This window comes from Lynx canadensis, chromosome E2, assembly GCF_007474595.2.
Source record: "Lynx canadensis isolate LIC74 chromosome E2, mLynCan4.pri.v2, whole genome shotgun sequence".
In the NCBI taxonomy this organism is placed as follows: Eukaryota; Metazoa; Chordata; class Mammalia; order Carnivora; family Felidae; genus Lynx; species Lynx canadensis.
In genome coordinates this window covers 4,652,520-4,674,560 of record NC_044317.1, presented here as the reverse complement: position 1 = coordinate 4,674,560, position 22,041 = coordinate 4,652,520, and the positions used below count along the sequence as shown (strand labels likewise).

Here is a 22,041-nt window from a genome sequence, read left to right as displayed (position 1 = left end):
GGCACCCATGAGCGCCCAGAACGCGGGCCCTTCTTCCCAGAGACCCCCAGGAGCCAGGGCTCTGTGAGGGGGAACGAGGACTGTGGGGCTGGGCAGCGTGAGGGCCTCGGGGTGAGCGTGTGCTCTGCTCCCGGGGGAACGGCGGAGAGGAGCCGTGGCACCGCTACCGGGCCCCGTTCCCAGCGCCCACGGGCTCACTCACCTTCCATCCTCTCTGGGGTGACCGAGCCGGCTCCGCTGGGAGGCCGCTGCCGGTTCCCGGAATGGCTGAGGCTGGGAGGGGTCACCCCGTACGACGTGTACTGGAGGAGCGCATCCAGGAGCCAGAAGCAGTCTGTGGGTGCAACGGGCGTGCTGTTTAGGGATCAGAGTTTTCTAAGGAAGTCCTACAGGAAAATAAAAGCCTCCCCCCCGCCCCCCCCCCCGAGTGAGGGGAGACGGGGAATCGCCTATTCTTGAGAAGCGCACAATCTCCCCGGTCACACGGTCACAGCACAACAGACAGGACCCGACTGGGGTCTTCACTCCCGGCCCAGGGCTCAGGTGGGTCACTGCCACCGGGCTCGGGGCTGGACAGGCGGCGGCCCAAGCGCCACCTGGCTTTGGGCGATGAGGACAGAACGGAGCCCACTCGGGGACGGCCAGACCCTGTGACAGAACGGCTCAGACGACAGGAGTCCAAGCGAGAAAAGAAATGGGGCACGAGAGCTCCTGCCAATCCCAGTGGCTGTCCTGTCTGCACTGTGAGGGCACAGCAGAGACCAGAGCGTGCACTCCACTGAGAGGTGGGTTCGAGGTCACCGCAGGTGACAGGTCAGGTACAGAGTCTAGTAATCTAGGCCGGTGGGCCCCACGCGCGACACACGCCAACGGGACAGTCAGCCGCTCTGTGGGACGCGCAGGGAGTCTCGGCGCCGGCCGCCACCCACACGGAGGGTCGTCTCATCAGGAGACGGGGTGCCGCCGTGTCTTCACACACGGCCGCTGCCGCCACACGGGACCGGACGGGCCCCCGCCACACGACACCAGCAGGCACTTCGCTCACTCAAGGGCGCTCTGGCCACGTGCTCAGAGCACTGCCACCGTGAGTGTTAGAACCACGACAGCCCTCTCCAGCACTTAAAATTTTAATAAAGACTCTTACCAGGAGATCTCCGGTCTTAAAAGAAAACCTCTATGGAAATAAAACATCAATCTCCTTTCAGCTGTGACTTTAACCTTTTTAAAAAGACCAGCCACGTTCTAAGGATTTACACAAAACACTAGGAATTTATTCAACCGCAAGTTCACCCAGAGAGAGGAGCACACGGCTCCCAGCTCACGCTCCAGGCCTTCATTCTCTGCTCTGCTCGGGCCGTCCCCTACCTGCCCTATCCGCAAACGTGAGGTGCCCACCCCCTCCCCAGCCCCGTTCTCCAGGACCCGGTTTTGTTGTCGCCTCGCCAGGCCAAAGACGCCCCACTTTTCACGTCCCATTTCCTCCTTTACAAAATGAGACATAAACTTCGTTCAGGCTCAAACCCCCGAATTCGGAGGCAGCAGAGAGAGATGCTGACAAAGAACAGGGGTGCTAAGAACCAGTCCCCCTGTGCGAGCCCCCCACCCCCGACGGCGGTACCAAACACCCCCACTGATGAAGGCTCGCCACAGCCAAATCCCCAAGTCTGGGAGGGGAGCCAGGCGCCGGCCCTCCAGGAAGAGTGGGTCCGGCCCGGAAAGGGCCCCCCGTGTGGCAGTGCCTGTGACGTGCAGACGCCAGAGGGTGACGCTGGGGCGGGTCAGGCAGAGAGCCACTCCACTGAATGCGACGGCCCTGGCCCCCGCCCGCCTGGTGACGACAGCACGAGGGGAAGGCGGCGCATGCGGTCTGTTGGGGCTTCCTCAGGGAGGGGTACCCAGACACAGCTCCACACAACCCAAGCAGCTGGGACCTGCCCACATGGCTCTCACGGGCAGGCCTCTATTTTCCAGCACCTTACCAGTGCCTCTTCAGGGACAAGGGGGTATGTCATGGTCACGAATCCCAGTCTGCTTCTCGGCCACACATCAGTCCTCACCCTTCTGTCGGTGACTGTCATCCAAGCAGTTGGAGTCTCCGTACAGCACAATCCGGCCTCCACCCTCCGCTGGAATCTGATAAAGTCCCAAAATGGGGACGTTTTCGACCACGGCTGTTTCCTGCTTTAAAACCTCCAATCCTGAAATAACAGCACCACAAAAAAACGTTGAGGAACGATTTTCCAGTTGCCACTTGACATTTAGCCCGTGCAGCACCAACAATCACAGCAAACTCCACCATCCAATCACGGCGGTGCAAGCTTTTACAAAGGACAACGTCCTAAGTGCCACGAATTTGGGTTTTAGCAAAACTCACCTCCACACGGTCCTCTGACGTGTTGCCTGGAAACGGCAATATAGGGTACCTACAATCCTAAGAGCGGCTTTCTGTCCCTTCCGACCATGCTCCAGGCCTCTGTCCTGGGACTACACTCACAGGGGCGGCCAGCCACTCAGCAGACACACCTTTGAGGATTTGGTTACGTGTCCCTGGCTTTGTGTTTCACTACTCAAAGTCAGGACAAACGTCACTACGTTTTAGATCCTCCGCCCGTATGCTTTAAATGCAGATTTACGACACCTGTCATATCTGTGTCACAATTACAAATGTTCCAACAGCAGAGCTCTCTGACCTCTGCCCAATCCGATGACACAGGTTACGGCGTCTAACGAATCAAGAAGTCACAGGCGCATAAGTGCCGCGGACGGCAGATGCCGGTGACCCACGTGATCTGAGAGTCTAGCCCTGCAGCAAACGCCTTCCTCTGCACTGGAGACGACGCACATCTTCATTTCACCACTTGCCACGTTGGTGACGTCTGAAATGTCTGCGGCTATAAAGACATGGCATTTCCTGCTCTCTGTGGATAATCCCAGCAGGAACAGAGCGGAAGAGAAAACCAGATTCTCTTTGTTGGAGGGAAAGACAGAGCGGTAAAACCGACGAAACAGGCCGCGTGGTCACAGGTTTGTTTCTGTCAAGGGTCCCTTTTGACCCGGCATAACCCAGATTGTCAAATTCCTATTTTGTACCCAAAGGATTATTCAACTAAAAGGTCATCTGGATATAAAAAGCCCCTCAGAAAAGACTTCAAGGTAATTCGTTTTTATTTTCACTAACAGAACACAACAAAGTAGGCACCCTCACATCCACTGTGATTCCTCTCCCCTCAAAACCAGGCAGCAACAGGCTGATGACGAGGCCGCTGCTGACACCCGCACCAGAAACACCACCAGCGGGCAGAGACAGACTTCAGAAGGAGCCACTAACCCATGGTAAACCCGGCCAGTGACGGGGAAGACAGAATCATTTGTGTACCTGCAGTTAAAATGCAACCTTTTAAACACAGATCTGCTCACAGACTGACCTTGCCTCAATGAAAAGGAAAAAAATCCCTCCAGGCAATAAAAAAGTAGATTCTATCTTGGAAATGCAAATAGATAAGCAGGAAATTCTGCTTTGTCATTTTCAACGAATGCAACTCCCTAACTTCTACTTACAGCAAACATTAAACTTCATTAGAACCAGAACTGCGAGGGAAGATCTTTCTTTCCTTCAAATTCTTTGGGTTTTTTTTAAGATTTTATTTTGAAGTAACCTCTACACCCAAGGAGGAGCTTAAACTCACAATCCCGAGAGATCAAGAGTCCCACTCTCTACTGACCGAGCCAGCCACGTGCCCCTATTTTCTTCCAATTCTTAGGGAAATTTTTTTTTCAACGTTTATTTATTTTTGGGACAGAGAGACAGAGCATGAACGGGGGAGGGGCAGAGAGAGAGGGAGACACAGAATCGGAAACAGGCTCCAGGCTCTGAGCCATCAGCCCAGAGCCCGACGCAGGGCTCGAACTCACGAACCGCGAGATCGTGACCTGGCTGAAGTCGGACGCTTAACCGACTGCGCCACCCAGGCGCCCCAGAATTCTTAGGGGAATTTTAAGAGATGACTGTGTAATTAATATTCTGTACACAGTTAAGAGCTTTAAAATTCAGTCGACGTTTTTCTAAAATTTTAGTCATCTTGGCAGTCACAGAAGAATAATTCACAAACAGTAACGAAAATTTCAAGCAACTCTGAAGGCAGCTTAAATAAAAAAGAAAATCTGCAAATATTCAACACCTGCCCTCCTGTGGGAAATCCCATTTAGTCTGCAGTGATCAGTATATCCACGTAGATTCAAACTTATCTATCTATCTCTGCAGCCCCCAGAGCCACCACCCAGAAGTCTTGCCTGAAGTAGGTACCATGCAAATTATATCACAATAAGTTATTTTTTTTTAACTTTTTTTAATGTTTACTTATTATTGAGAGACAGAGCAAGACAGAGCCTGAGCACAGGAGGGGCGGACAGAAGAGGAGACACAGAATCCGAAGCAGGCTCCAGGCCCTGAGCTGTCAGCACAGAAGCCCCATGCAGGGCTCGAACCCAGCCACTGCGAGATCATGACCTGAGCTGAAGTCGGACGCCCAACCGACTGAGCCACCCAGGCGCCCTAACACAGTAAGTTTTTTTAAAAAACAAAACTGCTAATAGATACAGGGTGATAAAAATGTTCTGGAAACAAACAACGGTGATGGCTGCACAACTCTGTGAATACACCGATGATCACAGAATCGTACACCTTAAAAGAATAAATGTGAAAAAAAATTTTAAAAATTAAAAAAGCAAATGTGAATTATAGGCAATAAAACCGTTACTTAAAAAAAAAAAAAAAAAAGGAAAGCAACCAAAGCAGCATTCCTTACCTTGGTCTTTAAAAGTCTGTGTTATCACTATGCCATCTTCTGGAAACTTAGCGATGCTGCATCCTGACGCGTAATACACTAGAAAGTTCAGAGTTACAGTGACACAGAGATGCTTAACACTTTATCAAGAGCTACTCACTGACCTAAGATGCACTCTTCAGATATGATAATTTTCAGATATGATCATTTTTCTAACGTTATTTTTAATTTTAAGACAAAGGCTGCTAACACCTGGTTACACTTAAGTAACAAGTAATTACGTCAGAATTCAAGTTAAAAAATGCTATTAACGTACAGTTCCTGCACAGACTTGAGAAGTCTGAGCTTTCAGTCAGGACGAGCACAGCCAGTTACAATAATGCTCAGGATGTTGTTCTAGAAGCCAGTTACCAAAAGCTCATCTGTGGGGAAACGTAAGTGGGACGTGCAAAGTGATTTCATAAATGGGATTTGATTCTCCGGGGGCCCAGGAGGTACTTCCTCTGGGAACACGCAGCACGTAAAGCAGCAGACAGGTGGCGCTAAGGTTGCGAATGCTGCAGAAAATATTCTTTTTAAGAGTCTGGATGAAACAACAGCGGTGTTACCGCCCAGCTTTACTACAGAATACAGAAGTCGCTCCTAGAGACAGCGGCTCTCCCCACGGCCGTACTTCTTTAGCCATCACACCCTTCCCTCCCTCTGAAACCCTGACGTCAAAGACACACAGCCTCCACTCGGGCATCTCAAGAGAGAATGCGCCCCTATTAAAAAACAAACGCAAAACCTTACTGTCGTGGTTTGCTAAGGTAAAATCCCCTTCATACAGGCCATCGCTGAACCCCATGTTCCAGACAGACAGAAGTTCGTTCAGAGCAGGGACATTAGCCCCTCCGGTGTCCGGCATCCACCACTGCCTGCGGAAGAAACGAGGGGTGCGGGTCATGAGGGGTTAAAACACCCCCAGACGCTCCGTGTTCTCAGGACGAAGCGAATCCCCCTGCAGAGTCCTGCCCGTGCACAATAAGGTTTCAGCTGTAAGCTCCTGTCTGCTCTGAGTGGTAACACGGCGTACGTGCTCCGGCCAGCGTGCAGAATAAACCCCAGATAAATCTACTACACGCGATGCGCGGCAGGTCCATACGCACACCGCCATAGGGCCTGGAGCCTGAGAGGGTCCGCGAAAGCAAAGAGAGGAGGAAGGAGCGTTTGAAGTGCGAGTAAGTCGCAGACTCTGAGGAAGAAAATTCGAGATGTGATGGAGACACATGCATAAAACACTGGGAATCCTTGACCAAGAACTAATCTACTGGAAGGTTCCTTGAAATAACGGTTCCTTCGACCCATTTACACGTGTATAGATTCCACAGCAGAGACGGGAGCATGAAAAAGAGCAAGCAGAAAAGCCGAAGTCAAGCATCGAAGGTCAACAAGGGAAGGCGAGGAACCTTCCGCTCCGTCGGTCCCCGGCATCAAGGAGCGGCGGACCTACTCCGCCAGCGACTCTCTGGGGAACGTCTCACTGGGGGAGGGGAGCCCGCGCCGCCCGAGCGTCTGAGCCTGCGTCCGACGGCCGGGAGGACCGCCAGCGGGCCAGTCATCTGCTGTACCGGCCGCAAAGAATTTCACTCCCGAAAAGCCAGATCCCAACTGCTCTCAGTACCTCGTGTTTTCATCGTAAAACTTGACTTTTCTCATGACGGACGTGTTGTACCAATCGCTGAAGACGATGAGCGAAAGGCCGTTGTCCACGTCCCTCCTCAGTTTGGCCACCTCCTCGGGGAAGTACTCCTCTTCGCTGTCCACCATGAGCAAGGTTCCTGAGGGACAAGGTGCCGGTGGTGAGTCACGCCTCGGAACCGCGGGCGTCACTGCTTCAGAAACACAGCATTTCGGTGGCGCCCACGTGTCAAGCTGTCAGGTTCTAATATTCGGTCTGTGGCCCCGCGGGCACTCTAGAAGGTGATGGGGTGAGCAAGAAGGGACCGGGGTCCAAAGGCACAGACACCCACGAACTACCCTGGCCTCCGTGTCACGCGTGACCCCTGACGTAGCCACGTTTCACCCACTCGAGAAGCAAAACGCGGCGCCAGTTTAATGAAAATAAACAGATAAACAAAAGACGTGCAAGCGTCCTCGTCCCCAGTTTGGCAGGTCCCGTTTTACCTGAAGGTCACCACCACTGCCACCAGACGGGAACAGGGCCACTCTGCCCCAGAGCCCCGCTGCAGCCCCCCGAGGACCAGGGGGCCCCGCGCCCGCTCCCTCGCCGCCTCTTCTACCCCGCGGTTCGTCTCACCGACCTCCCCACGCGCGGCCGGCACCTCGCGGTCACTCACCGTACTGACTGGCGTCGAAGCACGTGAAGGGGGAGCCGAGGACTTCGACGAAGTAGCCCATGCTCCTCAGGTGCTGGTACATGTCCCTGAAGTTGGTGTGGATGTGGTCACCGTTCCTGAAAAACAGGAAGTCGCGCGCGAGGGTGACCCCTCTCCCCTCGCGGCGAAGCCTTAGCCACGCGGCCGCTTCGGAAACCCGGGCGTCTCTGAAGGAGCGCGGCTCACGGCCGGCAGAGGCCTGGGGGGCTCCGGCCCCCGCACAGAAGTCGGCCTCTCCAGACCAGCGTCCTCTGGGCTCGCACGGAAGACGGCTGATAACAGGAAGTCGTGCGTGTGGCACACGCTCGAAGGAGACGCCACGAGGAGGAGGAACGGCCCAAGAGCTGGTGCGTAAAGCACGCCGAAGCGTCACGTTGGCGGTGGCATCCGTGGCAAGAGCTGCCGCCCAGACGCAGCACGGGAACGCAGAGGCTCCGGACAAGCCGCCCCAGCTGGGGAGTATGCGAACCGTGCCTCGCAGACGCGGTCACCTCCCCGTCCCTTCCCCCCGAACGCACTCACTTTCCCACCGTGCCCTCTACCTAAGCCGCTACCCGCCCACCCCACAGAGGCGCCAGGGGCCCAGGGCTCCTTCTCTCTGCCTGGCCCCCGGCCCCGGCCCCTCAGAGCCAGCTCCTGCGCAGGGCTGAGCCCGTGTGCCTCCCCAGGACGCCTTCCCTCGACCTACGAACTTCTCACCACTTCTGTCCCCCTGCCTCTAGTAAGAAATGTCTTCACAGAGGGCACACCGCACCTGTAAGCGGCCGGCTCCAAGCTTTCGGGGCTCCTTCCTCCCCCCACAGACCCCGGTACTCACACGAGGGCCGCAGTGAGCCTGGCATACAGGCCCGGCGGCAGCCAAGCCAGATGCCCCAGGGGGCAGGCCAGGGGGGCAGGCCAGGAGGGCAGGCCGAGGGGCTGCACGGGGCAGGGTCTGAAGGCTGGAGGACAGACCAGGGGGCCTGGCACGTGAGGAAGTCTGGATAGGCAGCCACACGGAGTTTTAGGCCGACTGTGCCCCGATTTCTGCCTGTCAGGATTACCAGGGCTGCTGCGTAGAGAATGGACTCGGGGCACAGTGAGACTGGCCAGGAGGCTGGGACGCCGTGCGGGCAATGACGGCGGCCTGCACGGGGGTGACAGGTGGGGAGCAGTGTGGGTGGCAGCGGCCCCTAGGGCAGGATCCGGGAGGCACTGCGGAGGCAGGACTGACAGGATCTGCTGACGGATCCAGCAGAAGTAGGGGAAGACGGCAATGGAGGGCGAGCTCGGGGTCCAGCGCCCAGGACAGAGGTCCGGAAGGAGGAGCACGGAGCGCCCTGAGCGCGTCTGGGGGGCGCGGAGGTCGGGCCCCCTGAGGGGGCGGCGACCCTCGGTCCTGCCGTGGCGGCCGCTTACCAGTCCAGAGGGTCATTCTTCATCCGAAGGTTGTCCCTGGGGAAATAGCCGGGCGGGTAGCGGAGGTTGTGGTACTGGTCCCAGAGAACCCTCTTGCTCCGGGCGGGAGCAGGAATGATCTTCACCTTAATCGGGAGCTTCACGGTTGACGTCTGCTCTGCACCACTTTTTGACTGAACGAAATTTACAAAAATCTGAATGGCCCCTTGGGCTCAGAAGAAACCTTCGGGCTCTGGGGCTTAAAAAATCACTGTCTACCAATTTCACGCAAATACCTCGAACACGAGAATTCCTACTGACGAAGGTAGAAAGAACCGTAAAACTCGTCCCGTTAAAATTCTTCGTCTAAGAGTTTATGACGTAAAATTTAAGCACCCTGTTCCTAAAAACTCCTAGACTGCGCGGCCCCTCCTGGAGAAGGCACATTTCTGCAACCACTGTGGACCCGAAACGTGGCCCAGAATGGTGGAATCTCCCGTGGCCCGGCAACAGAACGGGAGGCAGCGTCGCCCGCTGACGAGTAGGTTTTATCGGCGGCTCTACAGGCCCGGGGAGCACGGGTCACGGCCCGGGAGCCCAACACATCCTCCAACCGGGCTTCCCCACCCCAAGACCCCGGCAGGAGACGGCGCAGGGGTCGGGAGAACGGGCCCCTCCCCGGCCCACACTTACTTCCACCTCCGCCGGGGAAGCGACGGTGACCATGACGTGCCCCTGCGCGATGCCTTCCCACGAGGCCGCTTTCTTGGTGACAGAGATGGAAACGGCCAGGTAGCCTGACCAAGGCCATAACACCGAGGAGTAAGAGAAAGCCACTTCGATGTTGTCCCCATTCTGTGGTAAGTAGGGCTGCCAGTCAGGCTGGAGGACAAAGGCAAAGGCTGACGTGAAACGCTCACCTGAGTTACCTGCGTTAATATTTCATTACGTAGTGCAAAGCTGAGTTTATCCTCAGACCCTAGGCAAGCTATAACCAAAGCAGACTACAGGACGTCTGGCACGTCACCCGCTAGAAAAGTCTAGAAACCACTATCTGGGGCAGGCTCCAATTTTATTTTTTGTACTTTTGTATTCTTTAAGACGTTTATTTATTTTGAGAGAGAGGGCAGCCTCCAGTTTTAAAGAGAATTCTTTCCCCAACCTTAAAAACGGAGGACACACGCTTTGGCAAAGAACTTCCATCTGATAAAGAACGTCAATAAATGAAATCCGTCCAATTTGAGAACAGACTCCGATTCGGTATATGCTTCAAGAATCACATTAAACGTTAACTTAAAGGAATAAAATAATGCAACGGCACGGATTAACTGTCCAGACTCAGACTGCAAAGCTACCGGCTGGGCCGGGAGAGGTCTCTGCGGGACGCCCAGAGGAAGAGGGGGCTCGGCCCCTTCAGTCCCCCCCGACCTTGAGGAAGGAGGCACGAGAGGAGACGTCTGGAAGAAACACAGATTTCCTCTTAGGAAATGAACCCGTATTTCAAATCAACCTAAATTACTCATTTCCCTCGCAAGCCGGAGAGCAATATTGTCCCCAAGTGAGTCAGCATATTTACAACAAACAAACAAACAAATCTGAAAAAGAGAAATATTTGCAGGATACAGCATCACAAACAAGGAAGAAAGACAGGGATCTGTGATAAACACTCTTGGAACCACTGGCGACCAACAGAAAAGTTAATTTTTAGCCATGTCTTAGGTCATATGTCAAATTAACTCAACGGTGATGAGAGGACTAAGTATTTTACAAGCATAAAAGGAACGTTAGAAGATAAAATCGAGATTTTATCGGATCTCTGGAAAATGAAGTGTCTAATTTTTGAAACAATAAAAATCACAAAAGATGAAAACTCAACCATATCAAAGTGTGGAACTTGTACAAAACCAAAAATAAGTAAGTAAATAATACTACAACTTGTACTAAAAAAAAGACGGGGGGGAGGGGGGGCGCCTGGGTGGCTCAGTCGGTTCACCGTCCAACTCCAGCTCAGGTCATGATCTCACGGTCCGTGAGTTCGAGCCCCGCGTCGGGCTCTGTGCGGTCAGTTCAGAGGCTGGAGCCTGTTTCGGATTCTGTGTCTCCCTCTCTCTCTGCCCCTCCCCCCCACGCTCTGTCTCTATCAAAAAATGAATAAACGTTAAAAAAAAAACTTTAAGAAATTTAAGAAAAAAAGAAAAAGACAGTGATCTGGGAGAAACTGTCGCATAAAACACATCCATGGCTAATTTCTCTAGGACAGAAAGACATCGTTCACACTGGCTGAGAAAACCTAAATTCCAGCAGGAAACACCGGCCGCAGGAATGAAGAGTCAACTCACACAAGAGGTGATACAGGCAGCGGGCAAACCCGGAGAGAGTGAACTCCCAGCTAACTGAAATGCACGTTCAGCAAGATACCCATTTGATCCTCTCTAGTTTGTTTTTTTTTTTTTAATGTTTTTTATCGTATTTACTTTTTAGACAGTGCGACCGAGAGAGCAGGGGAGGAGCAGAGAAAGAGGGAGACAGAGAATCCGAAGCAGGCTCCAAGCACAGAGCCCGACACGGGGCTCGAACCCACGAACAGTGAGATGGGAGGTGACCTGAGCTGAAGTCGGACACTTAACCGACTGAGCCACCCTTAGTTTTTAAGTTAACAAAATGAACGATCTAGAAACAAACCAGAAACGTCCAATGGGCGACTAAGCAAACGTGGTCCATCCACGTGGGGGAGCATCGTCCAGCTTTACAAAGGACGGAAGCACTGCTATGCGCTACCGGGGGACAAACCGTAAAGACGCCACGGGCCGCGAGGAAGGCCAGACGCCCGGGCCCCCGTGTACATGGACCGTCCTCCACCGCTACATGCGGAGAGACAGGAAGCGTGTTGGGAGGTGCCTGGGGCTGGGAGGAGGGAGAGTAGGGAACGACTGCTAACAAGGGTTTCCTTTTGGGATGATGAGAATGTTCTGGAATTATGGAACAGCAATGGCTGCAATCACTACTTGCAAATATACTGGAAACTAACTGAACCACTGGATTTAAAAGAGTGCACCTTGTAGTATGTGAATTCTATCTCGATTTTTAAAAACCTCATGGAATTAAAAAGAAAAAAAAGGGCTGCACCACGCCGTGCGGGCAGTGGAGCCGGCGCCCTCTGGAGGCCGCTGGCAGCACTGCCCGCAGCAGTCTTAGCAGATGTAACTCTGGAAAGAATTCGCAGCATGTACCAACAGAGGGCTGCGATAACGTCCAAACCCTCTGACTCGAATTCCCATCCAGGTAGTTTACGTTAAGAAAACAATTCAGAAGAAAAGGAAACCATAGAAGCAGAGATATTCGGTGGAATGTTTATAGCTGGAACCCCCTAACTGTCGGAGCAGGGGGAACCCGTAAGCAAATTACAGACGGATGCAGGCCACTTACAGCACAGCCATGGAGCTAACGCGACGCTAACCGGCCACAGCTGCTGCCTCCGCGCTGGCGGACAAATTTAACATCAAGAACTCATACTGTGGGGGTGCTTGGGGGGTTCAGTCAGTTAAGCGTCGACTTTTGATTTCGGCTCAAGTCAGGATCTCACAGTTCGAGGGTTCGAGCCCCATGTTTGTCTCTCTCTGTCCCCCTCCCCCCCCCCCCCGCTGGCACTCTCTTTCTCTCTCAAAATAAATAAACAAACAAACAAAAAAGAATTCATATTAAGTGGGGCACTTCAGTGGCTCAGTCGGTTGAGTGTCTGACTCTTGGTTTCGTCTGTGATCGTGACCTGAGGTTCCTCCGGTCACGGGATCGAGCCCCGCATCAATCTTTGCGCTAAGTGTGGAGTCTGCTTGGGATTCTCTCTCCCTTTGCCACTCTCCCCAACTCACTCACTCTCTCTCTCTCTCTCTCTCTCTCTCTCTCTCAAATAAATAAATAAGAATTCATACTGTGAAGAAGAACGATAAGGAAATGGTAGGTTTCTGAGATCTGACGACCTGGTTTCTTAAGTTTTTTTTTTAAGTTTATTTATTCATTTTGAGAGAAAGAGAGTGAGCAGGGGAAGGGCAGAGAGAGAGAGAGACAGAGAGACAGAGAGAGACAGAGAATCCTAAGCAGGCTCTGCACTGTCAGCATGTAACCCCATGTGGGGCTTGAACTCCTGAGTCCATGAGATCATGACCAGAGCTGAAATCAAGAGTCAGGCGCTTTACCGACTAAGCCACCCAGGCACCCCTCATAAATTTTTTTTTTAATGTTTATTTATTTTTGAGAAAGAGAGAGAGAGAGAGAGAGAGAGAGCATGAGCGGGGCAGGGGGAGAGACAGAGGAGGACAGAGAATCTGAAGCAGGCTCCAGGCTCCGAGCTGTCAGCACAGAGCCTGATGTGGGGCTCGAACTCACGAACAGCGAGATCCTGACCCGAGCCTAGGTCAGACGCTTAACCAAATGAGTCACCCAGGTGCCCCTGACAACTCTGTACCAAATCACATGGGAAGAAAGGCTTACTAAATTAGATCAGAGTTTGCTCAATGGAAATACTGGAACAATGCTGACGACAAGGACCCAAGTATGAATGGATTTCCCTGACTTGTGCTAGACTGTTTTGTTTTATAACGACAACTAAACCAATTTCGTTCAACCTTTAACGTTCAGATTATATAAAGCTGCATTGTAAATGCCCATTTTAGTAAGCTAATCATGATTACCTTGAAAAAGAAGAACAGATTGCTCCCTGAAGGCTACAATAAAAGCGTTTTCCGTTAAAAACGTAGTAAGTAAATTATGACGGAATAATTCTATGTAATACTACACAGCTGTTAGCCAGGTACCTTGGGGCTGTGCATAAGTTACATTTAACAATGTTTACAATATAATGAGAGCTGAAAAAACGGGGGGGGGCGCTTAAGTTCTATCTGCTGCACAGAGAACAAAAACACGTCCTTCAGGTAAGGGCTGGAAAAGAATTTTTTTTTTTTTTCAACGTTTATTTATTTTTGGGACAGAGAGAGACAGAGCATGAACGGGGGAGGGGCAGAGAGAGAGGGAGACACAGAATCGGAAACAGGCTCCAGGCTCTGAGCCATCAGCCCAGAGCCTGACGCGGGGCTCGAACTCACGGACCGTGAGATCGTGACCTGGCTGAAGTCGGACGCTTAACCGACTGCGCCACCCAGGCGCCCCTGGAAAAGAATGTTTTACAAACAGTGGCTATGCTCGTGTGCTGGGGCTGGGAGTGATTTTTGTGTTCTCTTTTCCCGTCCTTTACTGTTATGATACTGTTTATGCAACAAGTATGACACATTATAGGAACAAAATTCAAGAAAGGAACACACCTTTTCAACTCGGGGGCCCACTCACGCTCACTCAAGAATACGGTATTTACGGGGGGGCCGCTAATTACGGGTGAGAAATTAAAATGAAGAATCAAGTGCAGTTAGTCTATTCAGGAGCCAAATTCAAGAGGCCAAAGTCACAAAGTAGCAGACTGCTTCCATTACCTTATCCCGAACTTATCTGTAAAGGACTCAGGAGAAAACAAACCACTGCGCCCAACACCCTGGCAGCCTGGATGGGCGCAGAGAACCTGTCCTCTAACGTCAGGAGAAAGGGACAAGGCACAAAGGCTGGGCCATGTCAAAGTTCACCACAAGCGAGAGAGCAGCGTCACCTTGTCTACAATTCTTCCCGTGACGCCCATGCCGTTGAGGATGGTGACGTTGACGATGGTCGGCATCCCTCCATAGTAGATGGGCTGGGAGCAGTACGGCCACATGTAGGGACACTCAGTCAGATCTATGTAGCTGGGGCTCAGACTGAAACAAAGAACACAGCGTCAGAGCAGGGCGCGTCACCAAAGGGCCGAGGAAGCGCTACAGCCTCGGGGGCGCGTCGGCACAGGCACCTGAGGGCTGCGTGCAGCAGGGCCGGGCTGGCACCAGGGAACTGGCTTTGCAACACTCCCTGGGCCAAGAGGCCACCGGGCTGGGCTGCCCACACTGCTCGTGCGCAGCCGGATGAGCGGGGAACACCTCTTTCCTTCCACCCTTCTAGAACTCTAGAGGCCGTGGCCGGCCAGACAATGAGCACGTGACCACCTGGTGAACACCTTGGACCCGGGCTCTCAAGTGACGGCCTCGCAAATCACTGGGGCAAAGACGGACTTTTTAACAAACAGAGCTCACAAACGGGTGGCCACGTGGCAAAAGATCAAGTTAGATCCGTATTTCACACCACGCACAAGAATAAACTGCACACGCACCCGAGAGTCTCCAGCACACAAAGGAAAGCAAACACACAGGAGGAGAAGGCGTGGGTGGCATCCTCGTACGTTAGTGCAGAGAGAAGCTTTCTGTGGCTCCGATAACGAGAGCCTGACCGACGTGGCGACTGGAAAAACACACTGAACAGCAACAAACACTGCACGCAAGTAGAAAGGCAACGACACACGGAGAGGAAGACCGCAGTCCAGCACTGACAAAGAGTCGGTAACTCTAGTTGTGAAGAACTCTTAGAAACGGAGGGAAAAAAACCCCAGAGAAAAACGGGAAAAAGAAATGAGCAGACAACTGACAAGAAAGGTGTGAATGTGGCCCCTCACCGTGAACGCAGCGTCCCCCTCACTCAGAATGGGAGGTACGCACGTGAAAGCGGCCGTGAGCCCCTCTGCGCCCCCCGACTGGCCGGAAGGAGAGCGCGACAGGACATCCTGTGGCTGGGCTCTGGGTCACGTATGTGCGCTCCCGTGGGGCTGGGGCACAACCCTCCTACGGGGAGCAGGACAGGACCTCACAAAGCCACCCACGCTTTCAACTGGGACCCAGCGATCCCACCTCCGGGAACTTTCCTGAAGACACACCTCCAATGAAACTAATCACACCGGCACAATAACATCCATCGCAACAGCTTATGATTACAAAATAGCCGAAGTAACGTAAATACCCACATAAGCACACGTACCATCTGTGCTCCGCAGCTGTAAAAAGAAGAAAGATGGACTGACACGGACTGATTTCCAAGTACTGTGAAGTGAAAACAGCAAAGTGCAAAAAAAAAAAAAAAAAAGAAACAAAACCAAAAAAAAGCACTTGCAGTGATGCTCTTATTAATGTAAGAAAAGGGATGTAGGAACATAAATGTGTATCTGCTCATTTGTGCAAAACGAAATACAAGAGGGACAAACCCCAAACTAACGAGACTGTCACCCACAGTCAGGGTGGAGAGACTGGGGGGTGGGAGCAGGGACAGAAGGGGTGGGCGGGGCCCTTCGTGCACACCTCTGCCGGCAGAGCCAGGGTGAGGTCTCGCGTCCTGACACACAACTCGCTGAAATCAACCACGAGGGGCAGGGGGGCGGGGGGGGGGGGGGGGGCGGTTCCCACAAAGAAACACAAACTAATGAACTCAACTGTATTAAAACTGAACAGCAAAGCGCCACTGACGGGCGGAAGGAAGGATCCCAAGGAACCCTGGGGCACAGCAGGACCATAAGCTGGGAAGCCACAGGTGAGGACTAGACACAAGTCCTGCACTCGAGTCAGGACATCTGTCTTTCACACAGGGAGGGGGCAGCAATTCTCAAACTACCCGGGATGGATTCCGAGGACTGGGCAAATAGGTAAACTTTCTGTGGGTGACGTGGCGGAGAAAGCCATTCCGCGTAGGGGGAGGGAAGCCTGGGACGAGAACCGTGGACAGACGCAGACGGCGTGCGGAAGGCCGTGCGCTGAAAGGGCCTAGGAGCCACCACGGCCACAGGGGCCGGGAACGCACCGCTGCCGGGCCCTGCTTCCGAGCGCGCCCTCCCATCGAACGGCCAGGGCCGCGTGGAGCGAGAACGAACACCAAGCCTTGGGGCTGGAAGCGTGTGACCATCCCGTGCTGCCAAAAAGTGACAAAGCGCTCAAACGAGGGAGACACGCTGCAAAGGCACGGCAGCCAGCTACAAGGGGCCTCTGGGAGCCAAATCCGGGACATCTGAGCAGCAAGATCAACAATGACTAACACACCATAATCCAGAGAGTAAACTAAATATCCAAGGGCCCACACGGATATAAATAACTGAGTAAGTAAGTAAAGGAGAGAAAAGGGACAGCTTTTCTTCAGAGGAGAATTCCGACGGACAAACATGGAAGGAATGAGAAAAACAGAAATCACCACGAGGCGGTCTCTCCAGCAAGACCGCTACAGGCGAGAACCAGCCACGGATGCGAGAACGCGCGAGTCGAAGGACGTTAGGAACGAGATCATCTCAAAGCGCGTCCGCACAGACGCTCAGCAGTCACAGAGGCACAGGCGGTGACCCAGCAGAGACGCCTGGCAGGGGTCACCAACGGGGCCACCGGCCCTCGCTGCTCACGTGCCGCAGGAGCACGGCGGACGGACCCTCAGCCGCTCCCCCGCAGGGCTGAACACAGGGGCACCGGAGCGGGCGCGTCCCGTGGGGCACAGGCTCCTCCACCGGGCCGCTCCGCTTCAAGAGCTCCCCGCGGGCAGACGCACGCTCACACCTGTGCTGCGCAGTGCTCGCACTCCTCCTGTCCCCTCCCCGCAGCCGATCTCCTGGACGTCACCCCCCGCCCCCACCCTGGCGACCGCCTCCACCCCATGATGCCAACGGACACCACCGGCGATGACAGGAACGGGAACCGAGGAAGCATCCCCACGGGAGACCGGGGAGACGGGCCCGCCAGACGCGCCGCGGGACAGTGGCCGATCCTGCACCCGGAACAGGACCGCGGTGCACAGTGGGGGAAACCTGAGCACAGTCTGGAGATCAGTTAATGGTCTCAGGGCAACATTCATCTCCAGGCTTTGAGGCCTGCACCACGTCACGTCAGATGCAGTCCTCGCGCACTATTTGCGAAACTGTGTTGTGCATCTAACAGCTTCAAAAGAAGATTTCAAAATTAAAAGCAAAAAACAACTCTGACCAAAAACACGTAACCTCAAACTAATCGTGAGAAAGCATCAGACAAACTTCCATCGAGAGGCAGGCTGCCTACAAAGGAGTAACCAGTGCTCCCCAAGGCGTCAGTCACGAGTGACAGCAAAGGACAGAGAGCCAAGGCTGGAGGAGGCCGGGCAGGCCGGGCAACGAGCACAGGCCTGGACGCTGGCCGAACGGACATGGAGCACCGGGGCCCGGTCGCCTGGGGGCCAAGTCCGTGGGTCCCTCACAGCACAGGGCTCTTCGCTGGCTTTAACGGGCAAAGTACCGTCAGCGAAGGTGCTGGCGTTGGGGGGGCCAGGTAAAGGGTACGTGGCAAACGCTTTACCAGTTTCACAAATTTCTGCAAACCTAAGATTATTTCAAAAGAACGCTTTAGAAGTAAAAAGAAGAGGGGCGCCTGGGTGGCTCAGTCGGTTAAGCATCCGACTTCGGCTCAGGTCATGATGTCGTGGTTTGTGGGTTCTAGCCCCGAGCTGGGCTCCACGCTGACAGCTCGGAGCCTGGAGCCTGCTTCACATTCTGTCTCCCTCTCTCTCTCTGCCCTTCCCCCACTCGTGCTCTCTCTTAAAAATAAAATAAACATTAAAAAAATGAAACAAAAAGAAGTTGGCAAATCAGTACTTTAAACCATCTGCGTTATCAGTAACAGAACGTGAGGACGTGGAAGGCGGTCCAAGCGCGGCCGGGCAGCCCCCTTGCGGAAGCAGCAGCGTGAAGCCCCCCCCCCCCCCGCCACCCGAGGGTCCCATGTCATGTGACCAGTGATCGGTTCCCGGTCTGAGGCTGATATCCTGTGCGGAGGGAGAAGCACCCGCAGAGCCCAGGGAAGAGGAAAGGCCTAACTAAAGGAGGCACACCGACCTTGCCTGCGGTTTGTAGCTGTTGAGAATCTGATAGGCTCTGAGCAGATCCAGCTTGCCATGGCCTTGCTCGAACATATTGACACCTGGAAGCCTCCGGGCAGACGCGATGAGGGCCTGCTTCATGCTGGCCGGGTTCACGAGCTCTCGCTTCTGGACTGTGCTGGAGGGAAGATCACGTGTTTGCTCACACTCGCTCAGGAGGAGGAGGGACATGCGACTACCCCTAATGTGTGTTCATGCACACACGTGGCCTCGGATCTTGTGCTGCCTACAATGGGAGCTTCTGTGGGAAAGCTCGGGCAGGATGAGACGGAGAACACGTGCTCGTTTCTGCACCTGTCTCAGGACTGACTACTTCTTAGCCTCCCACACGGCTTTATCCTAAACTTATCAGGGACACGTATGTTCCCCACGACTCAACTGAACAGACCTCAGAAGGTGTCGTTACAGGAGGCAAGAACAGGTAAGAGTTACCGGCTCCCCCGGGGAAGGGAGGCCTGCTGGTAAAAGGAAGGAGACGAGCTGGGGCATCCCCTGGCGGCAGAAGGAAAGGAAAACGGACGGGTCCCCGAGAGCAGTCTGCAGCACGCGGCCGGGGTCCAGCACCTGAGGAGGCCAACGGCCTCGGCCCACCTTTGTTGTTCTGGAGGCCTGTGTGCGAGACACGACAGGTGGACGAGGCCCGACAAAACCAGCCACACCTGAGGCCGGCCTGAGCCCTGCGTCATCAGAACGCACCTGGACAAAAGAACGCACGGCTCTACCCGGCCAGGAACTTAGTAACACACGGGCATCAACGATCAGGACATGAACACGCTCATTTTTGTATGTCTGTGTGTCATACGTACAAGTAAATTTTAACTCCCAAGTACAAAGGAAAACAGACTTTCCTCAGTTTGTGAATATCTTTCTACGATGGTGGCCGGTCTTGGAAGTGTGGGCGGAATTTGATAGCCCTGGATGGAAAATCTGAGGTGAGCAGAGAAAGAGGAGGTGAGATGGGATGGACTCTTTTTCTTTTTCAGGTTTATTTATTTTTGAGACAGAGCGCAAGCAGGAGAGGGGCAGAGAGAGGGAGACAAAGAGTCTGAAGCAGGCTCCGGGCCCTGAGCTGTCAGCCCAGAGCCTGACGCAGGGCTCGAACCCATGAACCGTGAGATCGTGACCTGAGCCGAAGTCAGACGCTTAACCGACCGAGCCCCCCAGGTGCCCAGGGTGGACCCTCAATGAGAGAACAAAGGGCTGCTAGAAGTTCAGGAGCCGTCACAAGCCCCCACCCCAGCGGGAACAGGCCAGACCAACAGCCAGGTCCTGCTTCCTCAGGAGCTCTGCGCGGCTGGAGGCGAGCTGACATGCCCCAGGCACGTTTCTGAGCTCCCACAAGTGGCACTTTTATCTGCCGCAGGGGCAGAAGGAAAGCAAAAGGCGTCCCTGATGCCGGAAGCAGCTGTCTTTAGAGAAGCTGCTAGAAACGGAAGCCTCGTCCCCCACCTCCCCGCCTGCCTCACGGGGAGGGGTGTGCCGGGGTCAGCAGTGCGGCCGAGACCTCAGCCCCGGCCGCAGTCACAGCTGGCGGGGACGGAGCCAGGGTCTCTGTTCCCATAAGCACCAGGGTGGCCACGAGGAGCCCTAGAGACACGCTCCCCTCCGCTGAGCGTGCAAGCCCGAGCGCACCTGGTACCCACAGTCCACCTGCCTTCCCCTCCTCCTTTCTGCATGCAACGAGGGTGAAGGAAACAGCTGGGAAAAAAAGAGGGTTTCTGGCACACGTATGGTTATTCCCCAGAGACCACTCTGGCCAGGGTCAGCGTTTTCAGGAATCTGGCCCTGACCCCTAAGGAGAGGATGGGAAAAGGAGAACAGAGTTGGAAATCTACCTTTATCAAAGATGACTAATTAAAACACAAAAAAATCCCAGGCATTAGAAGCTAAACTCAACAGTAACTTTTTAAAGAGGATTTTAAACATAAAAACGTTTACTACCATTTCCTTGTTTTACTTTAATTTTAAACACAGAATATAGTAACTTTCAAATACACAGTTTCCCATTACCACAATACAATAGCTCAGCTAAAGCCTCATCTAAGCAGAGAGTAATCTGAGGGGAAAATACAAAATATATTCTAGTTCCAAAGACATCTCTTTGTAGCTTTGAGAACAAGGAACACAGCCCACCTAAGTGAAAGCACGTGAGTGTCAATTCTGGTCAACGGTCTTTAAGAAAGTCTTCCAATTTCAATATGTGCAAAATCAAGGAACAAACGCTAAGCTCTAATCCAGCGATGAGGGATTCAATGAGACAGAGAATAAATAAATTACATAAACTGTCAGTCCCACCGCCTGATGAGCCAGCTCCTTGGCTAACAGAGGACGTTAAAAAGTGATCCTCAAGGAAATGATGAATATGGCAGGAAAGTATGTGTTTGTTCCCTGCCTGATATACACTCGTTCTGATATAACAACTGCAACTGTGGCACAAATTCAGTCCGTTACAAACAAAATAAAAGGAAGCCCAGGGTACGTGGGGAATCCCAGATCTCCCTCCATAGTGCTGTGAACCTAAAACCACTCTTAAAACACAAGTCTTTAACAAAACGAACCAGAACAGGGGCGCCTGGGTAGCTTAGTCGGTTAAGCATCCAGCTCTTGATTTCAGCTCAGGTCACGATCTCAAGTCTTCACGGGTTCGAGCCCCGCATCAGGCTCTGCGCACTGACTGCGTGGCGCCCGCGTGGATTCTCCCTCCCTCCCTTTCTCTGCCCCTCCCCTGCTTGCGCTCTCAAAAATAATAAACAGAAACGAGCCAGAACAAAAACAGACACAAACGCGGTAGCAGGCACTGTGCCCTCACACACTGCCTCACGACCACACTTCACACGCCTGTCACCTCTGCCACGAGTCCCCTACACGGAGCAGGGTGGACATGGGGACAGAGAGGCGCAGCAAGGTTCGCGGGGTGCTCCCGACCCTCAAACCCAAGCTGGTGACGAGCGCGACTCCGCTCGTGGTCTGCCAGTATCACGTGCTCTCCGCTGGGCGCCACTCACCTCACCAATAAGGTGACCGCCCCGGCGACCACCGGAGAGGCCACGCTGGTCCCCGACAGGGCTCGGCAGCCCCCCTTCACACCGGATCCCCTCACTCCGGCACCGTAGGTGACAATATCGGGCTTCACACGGCCGTAGCCTCCTGGGAGTTCCTACAAACGAAAGCAGTTGGTCTCTACCACTGGCCCGCGGCTGCACGTGGTTCCGAGGGGACAGAACCAGACCAGAGACAGGACTGATTCCCAGGTAGCGCGACCTTACTAGCACGCTGGCTCTGGTCCAGAATTCACTGCGATAGAAAAAAATCAGCCAAAACGACAACGTAGAAAATAATTTTTGGCACGTTTTATAGTAACCGGTACAAAAGGGTCAGGTCATAAAACAATTAAAAGCGATTATTTCAAATTCTGCAAGACCAGAAACTGGAAATTGCTCTATCTCTGAACTAAAAATTAGAGACACGTTAAAAAGATCAGGAAATTAAAATCAAAAATTAAAAAAGGAAACTGTTTCTTTACAGGGAATAATACTGAAAACTTCAGTTGGGATTTCAGAGGGGAAGGAAGCACACATAACTGCAGGAGTAACTCAAGGTTTTAACTGAATACTCTTGGGGCGCCCGGGTGGCTCAGTGGGTTAAGCGTCCGACTCTTGATTTCG

At 53.4% G+C, this 22,041-nt stretch overlaps 1 protein-coding gene across 1 annotated transcript in view; it reads right to left on the bottom strand.

Annotated features, from left to right (window-relative positions):
* MBTPS1 (membrane bound transcription factor peptidase, site 1) overlaps positions 1-22,041 on the bottom strand; it is a 52,366-nt gene that overhangs the window by 6,000 nt on the left and 24,325 nt on the right. Inside the window, exons 10-20 of the mRNA XM_030297439.1 lie at positions 21,382-21,533; positions 18,333-18,494; positions 14,190-14,334; positions 9,233-9,421; positions 8,561-8,733; positions 7,124-7,239; positions 6,448-6,604; positions 5,577-5,701; positions 4,806-4,883; positions 2,058-2,198; positions 203-334 (exon numbers count right to left, since the gene is read on the bottom strand). Coding sequence (XP_030153299.1) covers positions 203-334; positions 2,058-2,198; positions 4,806-4,883; positions 5,577-5,701; positions 6,448-6,604; positions 7,124-7,239; positions 8,561-8,733; positions 9,233-9,421; positions 14,190-14,334; positions 18,333-18,494; positions 21,382-21,533 — 1,570 coding nt within the window. The remainder of the gene's footprint in view (positions 1-202; positions 335-2,057; positions 2,199-4,805; positions 4,884-5,576; positions 5,702-6,447; positions 6,605-7,123; positions 7,240-8,560; positions 8,734-9,232; positions 9,422-14,189; positions 14,335-18,332; positions 18,495-21,381; positions 21,534-22,041) is intronic.